Source organism: Typha latifolia, chromosome 14 (genome assembly GCF_019914945.1).
Source record: "Typha latifolia isolate L0001 chromosome 14, TyphaL0001v2, whole genome shotgun sequence".
NCBI classification, from domain to species: Eukaryota; Viridiplantae; Streptophyta; class Magnoliopsida; order Poales; family Typhaceae; genus Typha; species Typha latifolia.
Genome location: NC_133099.1, coordinates 9,423,623 through 9,446,267, shown reverse-complemented (window position 1 = coordinate 9,446,267; position 22,645 = coordinate 9,423,623). Strand labels below are relative to the sequence as shown.

Here is a 22,645-nt window from a genome sequence, read left to right as displayed (position 1 = left end):
GCAAAATATATACTGTATCGTTTATGCAAGATGTACGTTCTAATTTTTAACGATATGTGCATTGAAATTAAAAGAACAAATCAGTCTAAATCAGTAAAAAAAGGGGTTAAATTTGTAATTCAATAAATGAGAGGGGGAATGAAATATATATTAAAGTTTAATTTGAGAATTAATTTATTTTGGTCAAAAACTCCATAAAATGGATCCATCGTGATTCTAACCGTTGGCGACGCCTCGTGATTCTGACTGATACGTGCATCGAGGCACTCTGAAACGCCGTGTACAACCGAGTAAATAAAAAGCACCTCTCTGTCACGCGCAGCGCTCGTGCGGAGTACTGGAAACGTCGAGAAACTCGAACCATCCGACCCGGGGGATACTGCAGTGTTCGAAATCTCCCGCCCGAAAGACGCTTCTACCCCTGCTCGGCCCCCGCCCGCTTGGATCTTACCACAGACCCTTTTTGGTCATTTCCCTTCAGACAACAAAGAAAAACTGGGAAAATAGAGAGAAGTTCCAAAAAGAAGGAAGAAAAATAAGACGAGAAAATTAGAATTAGAATTCGAATCCTTGCCCTAGCTTTTCTCTCGGCTCTCACCTTCTTCTCCTCCTCCTCCTCTCCTCCTTCCCGGATCGCTGCATCGGCCGGATTATTCCATCGCCTGCTCTGCCTGCGGTATCCCTCACCGGGTTTCTGATCGCAACGGGAGCTTCGCTGCAATCTATTAGAGGTAGGGAAAGCATCTCCCGCATCGGTTGGATTACGCCGTCACCCACTTGAAATGGTATCGCTTTGTTGCAATTTTGGTTTCTTGCTATACTTTTTCAGAATCTAAAGGTGATCTTTTTTATATTCATTTTCTTGGAATGTTTTGAGATTTTGGGCTATCGTGTGGTGTGGTGGTAGCTCAAAAGGTGTTCTCGATCTTATTCTTGGAGCTTTATGCAGTTTTTACCTCGTGACAATATGTACAGTTGCTGGTCCTGGACAGTACAGTAGAACTTGACATAAAGGATAGATGAGATATTCTTATTGCGTTCCTTTTTCTTGAATTGTTCTGCACAAATTATAGAGTTCTTCATCTGAAACAATGAAACCCTAAACAAAAGCTACCAGAATTGAGGTGTTACTTGTGCTATAAATGCAGTAATTGAGGTGTAATTTATTTGATTACACTAAGGCTATGACAGTTTCTGGGGGATTTTTAAGGGAAGAATCCAAAAAGTTGTAGCATTTCATGTTTGATGTTCATCTTGATTTTCGTTTTCTTTTCCTGGGCACTCAAGAATCAAATCACATCCAATTGGAATATTGTTGTTGTAGTTTTTTTTTTTCCTCAGTTATAGAATGGATGTTTGTTTAATTAGTTCAATTTTATTCCTCCATGACATCTCTGTTGAGAAAGAAACTCAAAAAGGATATTCCAGTTTGTTCCACAATTTATTTCATCTCCATTTCAGGGTTTTATTTTTCTTTCACCATTTTGAGATCTATTTATGATCCTTATTGGGCCTACGAATTCATTTTTTTAATGTATTTGCTAGAGTTCTTTATTTCTTCTCTGCTGCAGCTCTATTGTTACCATTCCTTTGCAGTTATTATCAGCATTTAAGTTTGCTCCTTGAATTCGATATTGTTATTTAATCCAGAAATATTGCAAGTCCAGGATAGCCAACTTCTGTATAGCTCTGACTGAAGGAACAATTGGGTGCACAGCTGATGATAGCGAACTTTTGTATATTTCTGGACAGCCAACTTCAGTTATCTAATGTGCTAAATTGTTCCAATTTATATTGTGATGTGAAGTTGGCATTACAATGAGTAGACCCAATACCCGTAACAAGAATAAAAGACAACGGCCAGAAGATGGTGAAAATCCTTCCTCTGAGATACTGAGGTATTATTTCCCCCCTTTTACAAGCTGATAAATGTAATCATGATCTAGCACTAGTTTCCTTTATCTTTTTTTTTTCCTTGTTTTTAAAGGAAAATTCATTCCACCGGTGAAATCAGAAAAAGTGATATACGTCAGCTTTATTTGGTTTGGAAGCCCATTTGTCAAGGCTGTCGTGGAAACTCCAAAGAGTCCCCCAATTGTTTTTGTGGTCTTATTCCACCACCTAATGGAACCAGGAAAACTGGCTTATGGCAGAAGATGGCAGATATTATTCTTTCAGTTGGTCCAAATCCTTGTATGGATCTCCGTTCTTCAACAGATATGCCTGCCGGGTTGACTAATTTGGGTGCAACTTGTTATGCTAATAGCATACTTCAATGCCTTTACATGAACACCTCATTCCGATCTGGCATATTCTCACTTGAAGTAGATCTTTTGAAGCAACATGCTGTTCTAGATCAGCTTTCACGGTTATTTGCCCAGTTGCACTCTAGCAAAATGGCTTTTATTGATTCAGCTCCATTTATTAAGACCTTGGAGCTGGACAATGGTGTTCAACAGGATAGTCATGAATTCCTCACCTTATTTCTATCTCTACTGGAACGTTCTTTAAGTCATTCTAAGGTCTCCATTGCTAAAAGTGTTGTGCAAGATCTGTTTCGTGGAAGTGTCTTACATGTGACTAGGTAAGAGACAAGTTTTTTAGTTTTTTACAGTTAAATTTATGAATATTATATATAATATATATATCTTATCTTGTTAGTTGAGTTTTGCTAGTTTTGCTAGTTTCATAATAAGAGACAAGATTGTCAGTTGAGTTTTGCTAGTTTCATCTTATCTTGTTAGTGTACTTATGATTTCATGTCTGTTGATTTATGACTTGTTTGAATGTATGATATTCATTTACGCGGTACTGTAAGCATAGTAGCCATAGTTCAAAGTTTCGGTTTCGGTTTTGGTATTGGCTTGATTGAAAAATGGAATGTTTCGGTCAGTTTAGATTAGTTTCATTTCTAACTTCGTTGTATCTATTTCGAACTTCTTTTAATAAATAGTCTTCTTTATTTTATTTTTTCAATGTATCACACATAATTTAATATCATTTAAGCATTGAGGTTGATACTGAGTTAGGTACAAGTTGAATTCAAGTATAATCCTTCTTAGAATAAAGTAAACATACATTAAACAATTGTTATTTGCATTGTTGGTTGGATGCTAGTTTTGGGGGGCAATTTCGGATCAGATAGGACTAAAATGTGGAACTTTTTGGTGAAATGTCTCAGTTTCAGCTGAAACTTCGGCCTGTTTGCTGTCTTGTCGAATTTAAAGCCTACTTGTTTATATGTGTTGCTCTCGCCCTACCTGTCGGTTCTGAGTTGGTCTTTTGTTTTCTGTTAGCTTTGGTACATGTAAATGATGATAATGACTCACTTAGAACTCAGCTCATGCATTGGTTCATTGTAGGATTTCTGTTTTAAGATCTTGTTTTTCAGGTTCCATCCATATAATGTCATGTTTCTTCTGGACATGGTTGGCAGTAATAGGCAACCATGCTTCATTTTGTTCATCTTTTTGAGTGCTATGTAAGAAGACGCTGTATAGGTATATGAGTTTAAGGACATCTTGTTAAATTAGTGAAAACTATATTATCTATTTGTCCTAGTCTGACAAGTAGTTGATGCTGCTTCTGCTCTTATTTTCTCTCCTTTCCTTTGTAACTTGGAGAAGTTAGCACTATAAGTTGCAGCATAGCTGATTTGGATCCCATATATATTTACTCACAAGGTGCTCAGTGTGTGGAAAAGATTCTGAAGCTTCTTCTCAAGTGGAAGATTTTTATGAACTTGAGCTAAATATTAAAGGTTTAAACAATTTAGATGAAAGTTTAGATGATTACCTCAGTGTGGAAGAGCTGCATGGAGAAAATCAGTACTTCTGTGAGTCATGTTGTACAAGAGTTGATGCTACCCGTTGCATAAAATTATGCTCACTTCCAGCTGTGCTTAATTTTCAACTGAAGCGGTACATTTTCCTTCCCAAGGTACTGTATTACAACCTCAAGAAAACTTTATCTTTCTTAATTTTGATTAACTCATTTTCATACCCTAGTTTATGTTTTTAACATGTCACATAACCCTTTTTTCTATCTGCAGACAACAACAAAGAAAAAGATAACCTCAGCATTTAATTTTCCTAAGAGACTGAATATGGGAAAGAGGTTGGGCAACCCCGCTGAATGTGGTTTCATATATGATCTTTCAGCCATACTGATTCACAAAGGTACTTCTGTTAATAGTGGACATTATGTGGCACATATTAAAGATGAAAACAGTGGTCTGTGGTGGGAGTTTGATGATGAGCATGTTTCAAAATTGGGCAGTCACCCTTTTGGAGAGGTCTCTTCCAGTTCATGTAATAAATCTGAGCAGAAGCCACAGAGGGGTTCTACTCTTAATTCTATTTCTAATGGCACCTGTCTAGGTTCTGATCATACATCTACTCCATGTATCCCCAACGAGATATTTTCATCAACTGATGCTTATATGTTGATGTATAATCGCATTAACATTAGCGAGAATGATGCCAATGACAATACATGTGGGCCTAATGCTGTGAAGATTAGTGTAAAGAGCGATTCTCTCCCTCCTCAATTTTCTGGAGAAATTGAACAATTAAATGCATCATATGTCAATGCTTGCGAAGAATACCAACTCCGGAAAGATAGACAAGTGGCTTATATTGCAGAACGGCGCCAAGAAGTAAAATCTGTTCTTTTAGAAGCTCCTGTTCAGCCAGATGACGATTCATATTTTTGGATTTCAACTGACTGGCTTCGGCAGTGGGCAGATAATATTACTCCCTCGTAAGTTCTGTTGTTATTTCTTTGTTCATAGTCCAATTATGGCTTCCTTTTTCATGTGCTTCTGATAGTAAATAAGTAGAATTCTGCACCTATATGCCGTGCAGTTAGAATGTGACACTTTCCGTCAAAAAATGTGATACCTGAGGATGGGACTTGATATATTGTTTCTCAACCAATTTTGGAATCATGTACCTTTTCTATTTGACATGACTTATCTGCTAGAATTTTTTCTTTTTCTTCTTTCTGAATTGGCTGGCATCATAGCTTCATGTTCTCTCTCTTTTTTCTTTTGGATGTCACATGTTGTCATGACTTGTTTTCTTGTGGCGATGTTATTCTGTTTTTGCTATTGTTGAAGACTACATAATCTTTCTCTATGTCTTATTAATGAAATTTCCCTTTAATGCAGTTATACAACTATTCAGATCTGACATGATCCTGTGCTATTACGCGTGAACTGACTTGGCATGGCATGGAGTAGCAAACCCCTTTGCTAGATAGTACCCATCAATTAGTTGCATGCTGACCAACGTTGATTGCCGTAGGTTAATACATCCCATGCCAGATTGTTTATTTTGGTCCACCGCGATTCTTGCCTTGCCAGCAAGAGTAATTATTAAGAACATATCCTTTATGCTGCCAAGAAATTGGCAGAAAATGAGCCAACCTATGGTTGTCCACTTATAAGCAATCCATAAAGTTATGTGTCTACATATATTATCTACCGCACATATATAAAGATATATCAGTACTCATTGATTACAAGTTTCATGGGAAACCTCTTTCTTGATTTTCTTTTGAGTCAGATTTCACACACATGGGAGATTATGGTTTGGGTATCATCAGGATCACTATCTATTTTGCACTTAAGGTTGGCCTAATATAAAATAATGCCTTGTTCCAAATGAGTATAGCACTTGAACCTTGGTAGCTATACTCATTTTTTATCCTTGTTTTAGGTATCTTAAATTAGTTGCAGAAAATTGGGTGTTTGGCTGTAAATTAGCATTATTATTTTTAATGTGACATGAAAAATAAAAATAAAAGTATTGGTTTTGAAGGAAAATTGAGAATATATTATAGAAATGAATCAAATTGCCTATTTGTACGTAAAAGATGTTACTACGAAAATATTATGATGTAATTTAATCTGTAATAAAGTTCAAATTATCTAAAAAATATGCTTTTTTATGTACTTTCGTTTGCAATGGAAGCATCCATGTAGGTAATACATACTTAAATCTGCAATCACTTCAAAGAACTAGTTATAAGTCCATAATATCTAAGTCCGCAATAGTTTACTAAACTTTCGTTTGCGGGCTTAGTAACAATTAAGCTGACAAAACCTAACAGAGTTTGCGGGTTTTAGTGAGTTCTAACTTTGAATAAAATTATTCTATAGGAAAATATGTTATTTTATTCTCATTTTTTTGTAATATTTGATTCTAAGATAACTATACCGACTTATAAGACAGAACATGCTGACTTATAAGACAACAATGTTGCATTAATAAGTTATTCTAAGGCAGGAACAGTTTTGTAAGACAAAATTGCTGCCTTAGTAAGCAATTCTGAGACAACAACAGTCTTATTAGATAGTGATACTCTCTTAGTAAGCAATTTTAAGGCAACCACCAACTTATAAGACAACAATTCTATCTTAGTAAACAATTCTAAAGCAGAAACTGTCTTATTAGACGGCGTTGCTGTTGTAGTAAGCAATTTTAAGATAGCATTGTTGCCTAAGTAAGTAATTCAAATATAGCAACAGTAAGAGGAGTTAAAATATTGTTATTTATTTTCAAGAAAAATTGAGGATATGCCATCAAAATGCCATTGTAGTTGAAGGATGTTAATATCAAAATATTATTATTAAATTTAACATCTAATACAATTAAAATTGTATAGAAAAATGTATCATTTTTTTTTCTTTTATTTGTTGTGCGTCCTTTTAAGGCAGCAATATTCTTATAAGACATCATTACAGTCTTATAAGACCCTTCAAGGTAGCAAATGTGAGAGAGCTGAAATATAGGGGTGTCATAAAAGTGAAAAAGTGAGTACCAAAATAAGGTGTTATTATAACCATTGATATGACAAAAAGTGAAAATGTCTTCCTTTTGAAAGAAAATTGAGAATATATCATTCAAATATACAAAAATATCTTTTGTAATTTAGAATATTTGTACTAAAATATTATTATTAAATTAAACTTCTAATAAAGATCGTTCTTAAAAAAATGTGCCACTTTATGAGCCATAGTGAGAGAGGAGAGAAAGAGGAGAGGATATGGAAAAGACAAGTGCAAATCATTTAGGAGGTAAATTTGTAATGTGAGAATTTATTCGAACTAATTTATATTTTTATTTATTGATATTTTTCTTTCTTCTCTCACTTTTTAAACTTGATTAGGGATAAACTATCATTTGATTAATGTTCCCTAGTCGAAATTAAGAAAATTCTTACACTCAAATCAAATACCACCTTAGATTTGACCATCCATGTTGTATGACTTATTATTTGTTACCAGAAATATGTTTTAGGGAATTATATTTAGAATCCTAGATCAACAACCTCATATAGTCATATCCATATAACTTAAATTTATTTTGGAAAAATAAACAAATATATGTTTATTTTACCCTAATTTGTTTCTCCAATTTATTATCTAAACAAGACATAGATTTGAGTAAAAGCTTTTTACTACTAAACCCATCGGTAACTCAAAATAGTTGCTTGAGTTTATCAAATTTGAACCAAGTGCAAACCAAGTTAGCAATGGAAGTTTAGTTTGCAATTGGAACTTTTAAGTGGTGTTTGGACTGAATGCAAACCAAGTTAACTCAAAATAGTTTGGTTCGAGTGTAAGAATTTTCTCGAACTTGGCTAGGGGACACTAACTAAATTTAGTAATCAAACAGTAGTTTATTTCTAACTAAGTTTGGAAGGTGAGAGATGAGAAATGTGAGAAAAAAAGTCAATGGGTATAAGTTTGAATTAATTTGAATGAGCTCTCCCATTATAAATTTATATTTGAAATGATTTGCACTATCATTTTCATGTCCTCTCTGAAACTATGACTCATAAAATGACACATTTTTTAAGACAATTTCAATTTTATTGGAGGTTTAATTTTAAGTAATAATATTTTGGTACTAACATCCTTGGCTGCGAAAGATGTTTTGGTTTATTTATATGACATAATCTCAAATTTTTTTCTAAATTTTATCACTTTTTATGTTATATCAAAGATAATAATGATGCCCCTATTTCAACTCATTTCTCAAATATCTTTAATTTTCCTCCTAAAGGTAGTACTTTTTTCACTTTTTCATATCACATCAGAAGTAATAATGACAGTCCTATTTCAATTCTTCTCATTGTTGTTGTCTTGGAAGATCTTATAAGGCAATTGTCTAATAAGATCATTGTTGCCTTAGATGCTTATTAAGACAGCATTGTTGTCTTATAAGTCAATATTGCAAAAGAATAAGAATAAAATGGCACATTTTTTTTATATAATTTGAATTTAATAATAATTTTTCAACTTCTCTCTCCCTATTGTTGCCTTGGAATTGCTTAATAACGTAGCAATGCTGTCTTATAAGATGTTGCTGCCTTAAAATTGTTTACTAAGACAGCAAGACTGTCTTATAAGACTGTTGCTATATTAGAATTGCTTATTGAGGCAGCATTGCTGTCTTATAAGTCAGTTGTTGCCTTAGAAATACTTACTAAGGTAGCAACATAGTCTTATAAGACAGTTGTTGTCTTAAAATAATTACTAAGGCAGCATTGCTGTCTTTTAAGTCAGCGTTGTTGCCTTAGAATTGGTTACTAAGATAGCAATGTTGTTTTACAAGTCAGTTGTTTTAGAATCAAATATTGCAAAAGAAAAAGAATAAAAAAACATTTTTTTCTATATAATTTCAACTTTATTGAAGGTTAAACCCACTAAGCCTGCAAACCCTACTAGGCCTTGCGGATTTAAATACTATTAAGCTCACAAATGAAAGCTTAGTAAGTTATTGTGGACTTAAATATTGCCATCCTGGAAGTTTCATATGCAAAAGAATGCTTATAAAAGGGCATATATTGAGATAATTTGAATTTTACTAGAGGTTAAATTTAATAATAATATTTAGGTACTAACATTCTTTAACTATTAAGGGCATTTTAGTCTATTCATATGACATTCTTAATTTTCTCTAAAATAAACATTTTTCAAGTCCCATTAACTGATTAACGGTAATAATGACACTCCTATTTCTATTCTACAACTAAGCACTTAATCTTTTCTTTTAATTAGTTTAATATACTTACAATGAGGGTAAGAAATGAGTGTAGCTACCCACCTTCAAGTGCTACACTCATTCCAAACAAGGCCACATTTTTGGATCAAGTGCAATGGTGCACTTCTTCTTGGTGGCAAGTTTGCTCCAACCTCAGATTGTCCTCTTGCCTCTCTCTAGATCCATCAAGTGAAGCCGAAAATTCATATGCAGTTTTTTCATGATCTATATTTAAAGTTATGGAATATCGTCTGCAGATTTAGTCATTAGACTACCCTATATGGATTATATGATTTGAAATTTGATGTGCACGTATTTCTGGATTTGTACCACAAGTGTTGCTTATTTTCCATCATGATGTTTATTCATATACTTGCTAGAAACAACCAATCTTAGTATATGTGATTCTAGAGTCTAAGATAATGTGAAGATTGGTTGCTCTGTTCAGCAGCTGTGCTCATTACATTATATATTACGTGAAAAGATCCGTCACTTGTTGAGGATTGATCCTCTTTGTATGTTTTAATTATTATACAAATAACTAGTTCTGCAATCAACTAAGAAAACTTCTTGCTACTTTGTCTATAAGATAATTTGTTTTTTTTTTCCTGTAGTTGCCTTGACAATAGCCCAATTCAGTGTGAGCATGGAAAGGTTCCAGCATCGAAGGTCTCCTCCATGAAGAGGTTGTCAAGTAGAGCTTGGCAGATATTGCTGTCTAAAGTAAGAAGCTTATGCTGATTTTGCATATTTCATGCATTATCATGTTAGTGACAATGCTCCACTGGGCTTAATTTTCTTTCATATGATTGCCAGTTGTCTCTTTAATGATAATATGCATGGATAGAGGTTACATCTCACACAAATCTTGGTAAAGGTGGAGGTCCATGACCTTCTCTGTTAGTACAACAAAAAGGAATGCATTAAGTAATTACAAGTATTCAAGAGTTATGGCGTGAGTCCAAATATAGGTTTTCTATGGGAACTTGGCATTTCTACTCCAGTGATTCTGGTAAATGTCAAGAAAATATATTATCAGTCATAATATTGCAGTAAGGTGCTTGTTCATAAATAGTTCTTGCCATGTGTTATCATATTCCATCCTTGAACATGGGCATTCTTGAAGTTGGGTTCTATTTGGATAATACTACCTATCAGGGGTGGCTCATACTTGGTAAACGGAACTTGTGAGAAGGTGTGTCTCTCTTTTGTCCTCTTCTATTAATTTTTACTGTTTGGTGCACCAGGCTTTGGATAGTTCATGGTATGTCCAAAAATCGTTGAAATATGTGTAGGTCCTGTGTATTGCAAATGAACTTGCATGATTGCAAATAAATTTGTGTTTAAGTGTCATACTTAGTTGTGATCTCTCTTTGCGTTCAAGGAGGGGAAGGGCTGTCACCGTTTAAGAAGGAAAAGTCTCTTGATTTCCTATTGCTGCAAGGAAGTGAACTCTTGGAACTTTTACCAATTTATACATATTCATGCTCCTTAGCTTTCTTCCATTCTCATCTAGTTAGGATTTAAGACACCAAAATGGATTTTTGGCAAATTAATTAATGTAGCTCGAGGTATGAGCATTGTGATATGAGAAAAGATGAGGTAATAGGCCAATTTGGATGAGCGAAAACTCCTGGCACTTGCAAGGATTTTTTTTCCATGTCAGTATGGTAAGATGTAAAGGTAAACACACAAACTAAGTGGGAAAGAAGGCAAACCCTTTGGCTTATGGTGGAGGAGGGTAACCAACCTAGCATGTGGGAAAAGGTAGATGATCCACCTGGCTGTGGGTGTGCCTCGGGGGTGGGGGGGGGCAGCTCCTCTACAACAAAGTTCTCTTTAATATAGGAGCTCTACATCAAACAAGGTAATCTTAAGAGATACATCTAAATTTCAGATTAAGAAATTCCAGAAATATAAAAAATATCTGTTTCACCTCATTGACTTTCATTATGACTGAAAATTGACTGTTTCAGTCATGTACCTATCACTGTGGTTAAATCAAGGTTACTAGTGAGAGTGCAGACATAAATGAACCGTTCCTATGGGACTCATAGTTCTACTTTGTCCTGCACATGAGATTATGCAGTAAGTACTTGTAGGCCAGGATATCTGGCAGCCTTTTAAAGCACAAGTTTTTTATTTTCCTAAGCACAGATATACATGCATAGTAAAATGAAAACATTTGCCAAACATTTATACATGCTATAGTTAGAGGGATTTGAAATTCCGAGAAACAATGGATAAGCAATTGACATTGCTAGTTCTGTTATGCGACATTGTTAAATGCTTGACTACGAAGTGATCGCCCTCTAACTGTAATATTGTAAAATATATATTTATCCACTATAAAGGGTTATCTACTCTTCAGAACATTCTCTATGATATGCCATTAATGTCTTTGCCAGTCTTTTGAATGGCTATACTGCCAAACAAATACTTATGGTGTAATACTCATGCACCACTTTTAGTTTGGAATTAGTTTGTCAGGCTACAAAGCTATTTGACCTTCAAAAGTAATGCTCATATAGCTCACATGATATACTACTTCCTGGACTTCTTTTCATAAAGCACTACAAGTTCAATTTATTTACCTCAATTCTGATGAAGATATTTTCCTTAACTGGGTAGCAAATGTCTTACTGGGCCTCCCATGTATCTGCAAGAGATGTAAGAGGTCTTATGGAACCACAAAAGATAAGCAGGTCTTATGAAATCACAAAAGATAAGGTTGCAACGTTTTCTTTTAGAGTCTTGTCGTCAAATAAATTTAGCCCTCAGTATAAACATCTCATTTGCAGGGATATGCAATGCTATCACAGCATGGACATAATCACAATTTAGTGCTGTAGTTTTACCTGGCTCATCAGTGAGATTGACAACACCTAAGTTGTGAGGTGTGATCTTCATTCCAGCAACTGAAAATTGTGATACCATCTTATGATTGTCATAGTGACAGTCCACAATTATGTGCCATGTTGTAGATCTTCTTATCTCATCAAAACTTCAAACTTTCTGAAGTGCAAGTTAATTAAGTTGATGTTAGGAAGATGAAAGAACTTTTGAGAAAAAGTTCATAAAGTTGTTTTTATTGCCACTCATAGATTTAAAGTATTTTCTTTGCAGGCATAGATATTTAGTAAAAAGTAGTGACTGACAGAAAGTCAGTCCTAACTTTGTGATATGCATAATAACTAATGCTGCTGAATGCGTAATTCTTCCTGAGTATAGTTACCCAGGTTTCTTACCTAGTGTGACTGCATTTCAAGCTATCTTGAAGGGCTATGTTCTATCTATCCTTGAATGTGCCATTAAAAAAACTATAGGATGTGTCAAATTGCCCGTACACTGCATTCTGCAACTTATTTATTTCACTATTTTGTATTAGTGTAGGATCGAAGTTTTAATGTTTCAGAAGTATCTGGCACTTTCATGTAGACACTGAGGCACTCTGGTGCAGCATAGATTTAACTACTCTATAAACAAGTAAGCATAGAACTGATTGATAATTTGAGATAACTTATTAACTGCTGAATGATAATCTTTTTGTTAGAGAAAACTCAATGCCTATGCCAACCGGATCCATGAAATATGATACAAGAGGTTGCCATTCTGATCTGTTTTGTTGCATGAGACCATTTATAGCTGTTAAGAAAAGAGTTTGGGAACAAAATAGTTTCATTTATCCAGTTGTGAGCTAAAACATAATCCGAGTCAAACTTATATTGTGTTTTCTTTGGTTAAAGATCATTATATTTTACTTGTTAATTTATTATTCATCTTGACTAGTCATTTAACTCTTTTGATACATGATAAGTTCAATATATATTTTTTTCTCATCTCATATTTGTTGGTTACTTTTCTGTGTTCAAAATCAGTATGGAGGGGGCCCAACATTCAGCAGTGATGATTACTGCATTGACTGTCTTAGGAACAGGGCGAAAAGTGTAGTATGTGCAGATGACTACCGGGGTAGAAAAGCCTCATTGAAGCAACTGGCAGAAGCAGCAGTTGCTGGAAATGTCCCAGATGGTACTTCATATTTTGTTTCTAGGACATGGTATGTTTCTTAAATCAATTTAATATTTTTAATTTTTATAGCATGTTGGTATCAATTTTGGCAATTTAAAATATATTTGCACTACACTAGCCGTAAATGAGTTTGTAACTTGTGTTTTTCTCCTTTGTGAAACAGTTAAGCTAATTCTCTCCTTTGTAGAACAATTAGGCCAGTTTCATAGTGTTGCTTACAGAACAGCTCATCTTGGTATCAGTTTGCAGCTTTTGGATATATATTTAGGCTCTGTTTGGATTGAGTTTTTTTCCCCCTCGCACCATGTGTAGAGTGGCCTTAACCATGTTTTGTAACCAAATACCCTTGCTACCTGGTTCTGTCGAAATAGGGTTAAGTCCTGTCACGTGAGGTCCAGGCCTAACTGTGCTTTATATCTGTTTGGAATGAGATTAGCTAGTAATTTGAAATTACCAATTTGCCCTTGACAAGACCAAACATATCCTTTGGCAGTGTAACTGTCATTTCAAAGCATAGTAAACACATTGCCTACCTAGAAATAGGCATTGTGTATCTATTTAGCTACTGCGTACATATAGGTATGTATCGCGGGCATAGTAATTTTCATTTCTGTTTGTTACCATGCACTGTGCAGAAACTACCATGCCTTGCTGATATAGATAGGCATTGCTTATTTAGTTACCACATTACATAAATGTAAATAGGTATTGCATATATAGAGGCCTGCATTGCACATGTAAAATTAGAAAATGGATACATTTTTCGAAGTAAACTAGCGGAAGGTAATGCACAATTTTGAAATATAAAAAAATGAGAGTAGCTATAAATTATGTTTCTCCTAAACTGCAACCAAACGCTAGCTTAGTGCATTAATCAAGTTAAATTGTCAGACTAATCTCTCTCATATATCACGACTTAATTATATTTATATAATTGTATAATTTTACAGTTTTATCTTCTTGTATGGCCTTTTTTCTGCCTTGTTCTTATGAGTTGGCCTGGTTAGCTGTGAAATTTTATGTGGGTGTTAGAATTTGAAATTCATGTTCTAATGTTTTATGTCCTATCAGAAGCTATTTATGCTCTTGAACTTGCTTGCTTGTCTATATCTTATTAGTAGGCTACTGGGACCAATTAGATATTTGACTTTTTGTAATCATTATAAAATTTACGAGTAAAATCAGTATCCTTGTCTTGTTATGTACTTGTGTTCATATTCTTGTTATTGCATTTTGGTGATATTGTTACTATTTTTAAGTTCTCTACCTTGTTAATTTTCTTTCAGTTTACTTCTTGATTCTTTTGATAGTAGAAAATCCATCCTTTTGAAGTACACTCTTTGAAAGACAAAAAAGGATTACTACTTTGTCCAAACCTGAGTCGTGACACTGTCAACACTTGCAGCAAGGTTGTGAAGTGTTTTATGATACACATTCAACTTTTATGTTTAATGTAATAATCTTCTCATGTGAATCTTATTGTGTTCCCTTTTCCTCCTCAGGTTGGTACAGTGGTTGTCCAGAAAAAATGCTGATATCCCTTGTGAAGCAGATCCTGGACCAACAGCATCTCTCGTATGTTCTCATGGAAACCTTATTCCAGAGCAGGCTCCTGGAGCAAAGCGTGTCTTGGTTCCCGAGAATCTCTGGATATTTCTCTTTGAAACCACCAGGTCAACAAATTCTGATGATATATTGACCTTCCCATCTGACTCTCGACCATGTGAAATTTGCAGTCAAGAATTAACAGAAGTTGCTTGCATGGAGGATGGCCTCAGGTAGCATGAGAAACACATCTAATTTGTAAGTTAGTGAATTGCTTTTTTGCTTCTAAATAAATATATTTTGCATTGTTGCAGAGCAGTCAAACTTAAGCAACGGCAGAATCATGAGAAATTAATTTCAGGGAAAAGTTTTGCACTTTATCCTGGTAAAAAATACTTCTTACTCCCGTCATCCTGGTTAACAAAGTGGAGAGCATATGTCACAGCAACTGGAAAAAATATTTCTTCCTCACCGGAACCTGAAAGTCTAGAAGTTACTTTAGATTCACTGTTTTGTCAGAAGGTGAGGTGATATTGTGCACACGTCTTTCCGTATTTTTTTATTGAGCCATTTCTTCTATTTGTTGAGGTTATAAAATTACAAGACTATTCTTTTGTAGGAGTGAATGAGTGTTATAATTATGAGGAGTAATTACAAGATTAATTTAGCTAGACTAATGGCGCATTATCTATATACAGTGCATTGTATTATCCATGCATTCTGCCAGTTAGATTATCAAGAATGTGATGCCATAATCACTTTGATCCCGTAAAGTCATAGACACTGAATGTCAACTTTTTTTATCTTGTCTGAAAATCTAGAGGTACCCTGTCTTTCGTTGTTTTAAACTTTGCAAAATATGTTCTTTGCTCGCTCGATGCATTATAAAGTACATGCGATGTAATGTATTTGTCTTTTAGAAAGGTTGATATTGGTTAGTCTGATTAGACCTCCAGAGGGTTTCTTATCCATTGTCTGTCCTTGTATTTTAACTGACTCCTATTCTGATGATTTTTGGTGTAACATTGGGTCAATTAGCTATGGAGGAATCTGATTCAAGATATAATATTTTGGCTCATTATTTAGATATAGTACATTTCCTAATTTACTTGGTGTAATTCCTTATTTACCACATCAATGTTTGGTTCTAGGCCGCAAGATTCCTTAGGGTTAACTGGTTTCTTGCATAAGTGAACCGTTGTAATATAGTCTTTCATGGAGATGATATTAACCTTCTAGGTGAAGCCCTTGTTCAGGAGTTCACCATTTTGCATAGGTCGATACTAAGTTGAATTCTGGTTAAAAATTTATGTAAGTCTTTCCAGAGAATTGTCAGCTTTGAGTTGTGCCAGCCAACCCATATTGTTGGAAAAGCTTTAATTTCACCTTTAATATGCCGAGTGCTGTCACTGAGTTGTTTCCAGCTCTAGAAGATACTGGACATCGTATGAGTTTCTGTCAATATAATAATTGGGAAATAGTTGTTAATCATATTGGTCTCAATGTTTAGCGTTTACTGCTTACACAGTGGATCCTTTTGAGGCTTTCTTCTGGTCATATCCCTAATTTCATTGAATTTTTTGGGTTCTGGATGCATTAGTAGGGGCCAAAACTTATCATGTCACTATAATTTATTTCCTTGAACTTATTGATGTTATTGTGTTGCCATGGTGGAAGAAGGTTATTAACTTATTATCCATCACGAGCATAACAGTTTGACTTGTGAGCCTGTTAATTTTCTTGATATAGTTGACTATGAACAGTGACTCTTCTTACAATCCTTTTTTCTTGGTATAGTTGACATTATGAACAATGGCCTTGGTAAATTTTCTTTGTATAACTCTTTTTCGAGGCATTAACTTTTATTTGTGTAAAAATGTTTATCCAAATGCCAGCATTCGCGGTTGTTAGAGAGGCCTTTTGAGCTAGTCTGCAAGCGTGGCGTCATCACCCAAAAAGCATCAACTGTAAGAAGACTTTCTAGCTCTTTTGCTTTATTGTGATTTAGCCATTGATAGGAGAGGAATGTTTTACTAGGTCATAAAATCACTGACTTATCACAAAGAATAGCTGTTGTGCATCTCCTTGTCATTCTTGATGATCCTCTTCATTTTTCATTTTCATTTTATTTCTGGCTTCATATCATGGATTTTGTGTTTCTTATCTTATATTTTGGTATGAGGTAGCAAGTCGCTATAAGCAATTAACTCAGTATTTGTATATCTTTTCAATTCCAAGTATAAATTTTCTATAAAAGGTCGTATGCTCGTAGTCAAATGATCCAAGCTACTTAACTGCCGCAATTTAAATTATTGGAAGAGTTCATGAGGCAGAAACTACTATCCGATAAAAATCTGAAGGGATCAGCAGGTAGGTTCAGGTGCTAATTTTCAATGTTGAAAAAAATAGTAACAGTGGATTTTATGCAGTAAGTGAAGTTGGTGTTATGTGAATCAGATTAATATTACTGGTATGGTACTGCAGGACAATTTAAACAGTAGAGTAGTAGAGCCACTGGAGCAATGGATACTTGGATGGCTTCGTGTTGTTAGGCTGGCTAAATGACAGACATTTCTGACAAACAGTTTAAATCCACTTTTAGTGACAGTATCATGTGTAAAGTTGCACCCATACATTAAAAGAAATCAGTACCCATACACTAAAAAAAATCACTTGTGTATCTAGTTGAAACTTGGAACTTCAGATGACCCATCTATATGATATTTACCAGATATCATGGTATCATGGTCAAAAATTTTATAATGCCTAAACATAATGTTACTCTAATTTTGTTTTTAGAGCTCCAATAATTTTGCATCTTATGTTGGTCCTGTTCCTCGCATTAGAGAGCTCTTTAAAGACATGATTTTATGCTTTCAGGTAGCATGATGCCTTTTTTCATTATATTTGATTCTCCATTTTTTTTTTTTTTTATAAGTGTCAAGGAAATGTAGTTGCTTGTATATGATACAATAATTTAGAATTAATCACCAATAATTGAGGTTCTCATAGCTTGCCATAATCCTGCTAACTATTGAAACTACTATTTTTGTGACAAAATGATGTGGAATGTGGACTTTAACTATAAATTGCATAGGATGTGAAAATGCTATTGGTTTGATGTGATGAAGACTTTGAAAAGATTGTGAATTTACAGCATTGATTACTTGATACTATAAGATTTAAATTCTAGACTCAAATAACTAGGAGTTTTAGCTTTGTATGACAAGTTATTTTTGAAAACTTGAGACTGTATATAATGTAAGTGGATTTGTGCTTGTCAAAGAATTTACTCTATGACTAAAGAATAACTTAAAATATTTAAATGAGAGATGGAGGTTATTGTTTTTCTTCTATTATAGACTATAGAGTTTATTAGTCTATATAATTACTATGAAAAAAAGGTAAAGAAGGAAACTTCTGCGGGTTTTTATCCAGAGCTTTTGTATCTGACAAGACCACATATCATTGATACAGGATTTGAACTGATGACTACTAAACTACCTTCTAACAAATTCAATGTTTTCTTTTCTTACAGTTTATCTTGACTTTCAATATTGGCAATCCAAAATTTCATTTTAGGGAGCAGGATAACTGGAAGAATGGTGTTATGTTGTTTGGAAGTTTTACTTGTGATTTGTTTCTCCAGATATGAAATGTCAGTGTTTCAAACAGATTCTGAGATGAATGTTAGATATCCTAGATAGTAATTCGTGGAATCATGTTTCTTGCAACCAAAATAAGCCCTAAATGGGAATATAAATTGTATGAGGTGAATCCATTTACTACAATTATAAATATAGCTATAATCAGTAGCAACATACTTTGTTCAGGAATCATCAATTTCCTTGATCTATATCAGCTCATGTAACCCTTACACTGATGATGAGATGCTAAATCAGCAACTTTTAGCTGCAGTTTAGGTAAATGGTGCTTCTATCTTTAGGGAGAGAACCTTTGGATTCATTCTGGTTGCAGGAACTTGGAACAATAATCTGGATTAAAATTTCACCTCCTGGCATTTTAAAACTAATTTAAGCTACTTTTCATTATTTTGAGCTAACAATATGTTCTGCTATGGACTGACAGACATTGCCTACTTCTATCCACTTTCAGCTTCTCTGATTGCCAAATATCTTGTTTATTTACAGTCAGGCTATATTCAGGCATGCGCCAGCCATTTCTTTTAACCAACTAGCCTATTGATTTGTGATTTCTTGGGACAATTTTACTACTCAGCCTGGGTCCACCTTTGGTTTTATAGTCTCAGCTTGAGAATATGTAAAATAGATATTTTAGGCCACTGGAACAAATTGAGTTTATCTATCTTGATCAGACTGCTGTTACCAGAGATAAAAAAATAGCATTGCCCGCACTTCCGCATGAACGGAAGATGATTCTGAACTTCATTAATCATTACTTTCAAAGAACCTCCTGTCCCAGTGAACAATTGCTTCAAGCAATAGTATTCGAGATCATCATTGTGCTCTATTTGAAGCAGCTGATTGTAAAACTGCAAAACGTTATGTGCATATCTGTTCTTCTATCAGAGTTCAATTACTTTTTCAATTAAATATTTGTCCAACATCACTAAACCTTGCATTTTTCTTCAACTGTGTTTTATGTCAAAGCTTTACTCTGAGTTGATTTTGTTCTCATGTGATTTTCAGACTGATGGGTTAACACTTATCTCAGAGGCTGACTGGACATTATTCTCTGAGGAATGGAATGCTACAGAGGGAAAAGGAATATCTGCTGAAATTGCTTTTAGTGATAGTTGTAAAAGTGACTTGTCTGGGTGTTGCAAAGAGATACCAATCCTGGATGAAGATTTAAAGCACTCAGTTGAAGAACCAACTGATGATTTAGAGTCTAGAAGGCCTTACATTAGGACATATCCAGAGGTAAATTACTACTAGATTAAATTATTTTTATGGATTATGTTAACAGATTTTACTTCAGTCTTTTTCATAGTTTTTGAAAAAGAAAAATCTATGTTAGGTGACATTGAACATAAGAGACCTTTCCCTGAACAACCTGGAATTGTTTCATGCCTACAAGAATTGTGCTCCATGTTCTACAGTCAAGTCTTTTATATTGCCTCTTATTTCCTATACTTGTAAATAGTTGCAAGCGATAATTCTAAGAAACTTTTCAGTTTGTATGGATTATCTAATTTCACAATTTATTCATTGATATTTTTTAAAGCTTAAGCTGCCAGAGAACATTGACGCTTCTCAATCATAGCTTGAGATATTTTTGAAGGCTGAGAAGTGAACTTGACTTAAATAGATGAACTATTTTTGTCAAATTGACAAGGTAGGCATGGTCAGATATGAATTTAGAACCATGGATGGTTGTGCTGCTTGCCTGCTTGGCACACCTCCGAGCAGCTTTGCCGCTCGCTGCACCTGCTGCTCTTGGTGTCTCGCTCGCTCGCCTGTTCTCGCTATCCACAATTTAAGTTTTTATTCAACCCAACCCGGTCTGACCCATCTCACTCTCAACCTTTCTTCCTCGCAAGAAATAGCAACATAGAGCACTGGCATCCTCGCGAGAAATAGCAACATAGAGCACCAATAGCAACATAGATCTGAAAGATGATTGTTGTAGCTGTAAAGAGCCTATAAGTGCATGAGATCTTAATAATCAATGAACTATGTAGATGTATTTCCATATTCTTCCTACTCCCTTTCTTAGCCATCTGAAGATGTGGCAATTTTTAAAACCAAAGAAGCTGAATTAGGCAGCAGGCCATGTTCAGGCACCAACTGTAGTAGTCTAGGTAGTTGTTCAACTCTATACTAAAAAAATTAGATGCTCCGAGGGTGATGCTCTTGAAATGCTTGGAAGCTGCCTTTGTTGTCCCTACATCCATATCCCAATACCAAGCCATTTTTGAAGGTGATTTAATGACTGTAATATTTTCGCTCTTCCTGTTTGCCGTTCTATATTCTTTTGATGCTCGATTTAGATATTGGCTGGTAAATGATTGCCTGATCTTTTTTAAACCACGCTGATAAATTATTATGGATGCTGATAGTATTGATTGTAGTTCTAGCTATCTTTATCTGTTTCCAAGGTAGTTACTCAAATATATTCTCACTGATGATTAAGTGGTTGTTTCTCGTTTACCATTTTGTTTGAGCTTTCTAAGTTTTTGAATTGTGGGTGCTAGTTATGTGAAGATTGTATTGGAGAAAGAGATAGCTGCAAATTGATGCAGAAGCTCAATTATTGTGATGAGCATATAAAAGTTCACTTTGTCCGTGGAAAAGAAGCACCAAAATCAATCAGAGAGGCTTCTGCTCATATTTCTGACCCAGATCGTCGCACTTCAAAGCGCTCGAGGAAAACATCATTTGGAAACTCGATCAATTTGAAAGTTTCTGGCTCTACTTCAATCTACCAGTTGAAATTGATGATTTGGGAAGCCTTTGGGGTATGCCATGCATTTCTAGTTGCACAAGATACATCCATAGTGAAAGATTCTATCCTTTAGCCACACCAACCCACCAGTTGGTTAGAGCTTTTGTTTCTGGCATAAAGGCAACCCTTCTAGTTCTCGTAGATCAGCATGCTTGCACTGCCGAGTTGTGTCCCTATTTTCTATCTCTTTGTATCTTCTGTCCAAGTCCATGCATTTGTATAGCCTGTTTGTTCAGTAATGATTAATGATATTTGAACTACATTGAGATTTATTTTTTATTCTCAAATCTATAGGTTGTTAAGGAGAACCAGAAGATTCACAAAGGTTCAGTAGAGATTGAAGGTGATTCTGCCACTCTTGCTGATAAGAACATTTTTCCTGGTGATGTTCTTTGGATTGCAGATTCTGAGATCCATGAGAACCGTGATATAGCAGGTAATAAAAAGTATCATGATTAAGCAGTTTTTTTTTTTTTTGGTTATTGGAGTGTTGTAATATTTCTTGTTTTAGTTATTTCCTCTACAATTTGATATCAACAGATGAGCTCTCGGAGCAAAAGATTAATGCACAGAAAGCTGAGGAAGGCTTCCGTGGAACTTTATTGGCATCAGATGTCTCAGCCCAAAATTTTCAGGATCCACCACCTTTTGGTTAATGATCGTATGCATTTCATCTAAATAGGTGCATATTAGCATGTCAACATTTACGATGATTTGAGACGAAAGGAGAAGAGCATCATGGACGTCAAATTGTCTGGTGGTTCTACTCAAGCAGCACAAACCATTGTGGGGGCGCTCAGGCTACTTGCTTTTGTAGTTTAATTTCTATTTTGTGAAAAATGATAAAAGCAAGAAACTTCTGCTAGTTTTGTCAATTCTACCCCCTTTTGACAGCTTAAAAGGACTGCTAAAGCTTACTTGGGTGTCCTGGGCGGAGTTTTAGCAGGCCATCTTTCCAGGTGCTGGTAGCAGTTTTATCCAGATTGCAGGACACGATTCCTGACACATGAGCTCAGATTTCTCCTCTACTTTATTGTTATTATTTTTCCTCAATTTTTTGCCTTCAAACCCTCTTTGAAGTGGGTACTAACGTTGTCCATGCTATATGCCAGAGTGCAGTTGCGCACTCTTTTACGTGTAATGTATATGTTGTTTTGCCCAAAAGTATATTTGCACTGTGGGGCATGATTAAATTGCACTGTGGGGTTAACAACTGATTCCTCTAATAGACTCGACGATGGCAACATTGAGGAAAAGCTGCTGCCAAAGATACCACGGTGGGCTCTCTTGTAAGCTTGAGATAATACATCGGCAAATAACATTGTTGGGGTTTCTGATGCCAGTTGCGTTGTTGAAAGCTTGTCTTTTCCTCCAGAGTATCATCTTTATGTCTCCCACGAAAACAGACAGAAGCCCCCTTGTAAACTGGAAACAAGCAGCAAGCCTTCTGGCATTCATGTTTTTGGTTTCATTCAGCGGACTTATCTTCCTCGAATCTCTGACCTAAGCATGAAGTGCTATATATATATATATACACACACACACACACAGAAACACACAAATGTAAACTTAACAGTGTCTTTAAT

General features: G+C 35.0%; 1 protein-coding gene across 5 annotated transcripts; it reads left to right on the top strand.

The window, feature by feature from the left end:
- The first annotated feature begins 518 nt into the window (after positions 1–518).
- LOC140800701 (ubiquitin carboxyl-terminal hydrolase 26) lies at positions 519–22,252 on the top strand. 5 transcript variants are annotated; one of them, XR_012111294.1, is made up of 14 exons: positions 519–785; positions 1,668–1,898; positions 1,988–2,584; positions 3,684–3,939; positions 4,052–4,761; positions 9,668–9,776; positions 12,932–13,113; positions 14,588–14,863; positions 14,945–15,152; positions 16,526–16,597; positions 19,326–19,534; positions 20,809–21,072; positions 21,354–21,495; positions 21,600–22,252. XR_012111294.1 is itself a non-coding variant. In XM_073155486.1 (14 exons), exons 2-14 carry the CDS (start codon positions 1,819–1,821, stop codon positions 21,713–21,715), a joined length of 3,246 nt encoding a protein of 1,081 aa, XP_073011587.1. In that variant the 5' UTR covers positions 519–731; positions 1,668–1,818; the 3' UTR covers positions 21,716–22,252. The 5 variants fall into 5 exon arrangements, 4 of the variants coding, with proteins under 4 accessions (XP_073011587.1, XP_073011586.1, XP_073011588.1 ...); XM_073155486.1 differs by having other exon boundaries at positions 519–731; positions 19,301–19,534; XM_073155485.1 differs by having other exon boundaries at positions 19,301–19,534.
- The last annotated feature ends 393 nt before the right edge of the window (positions 22,253–22,645 follow it).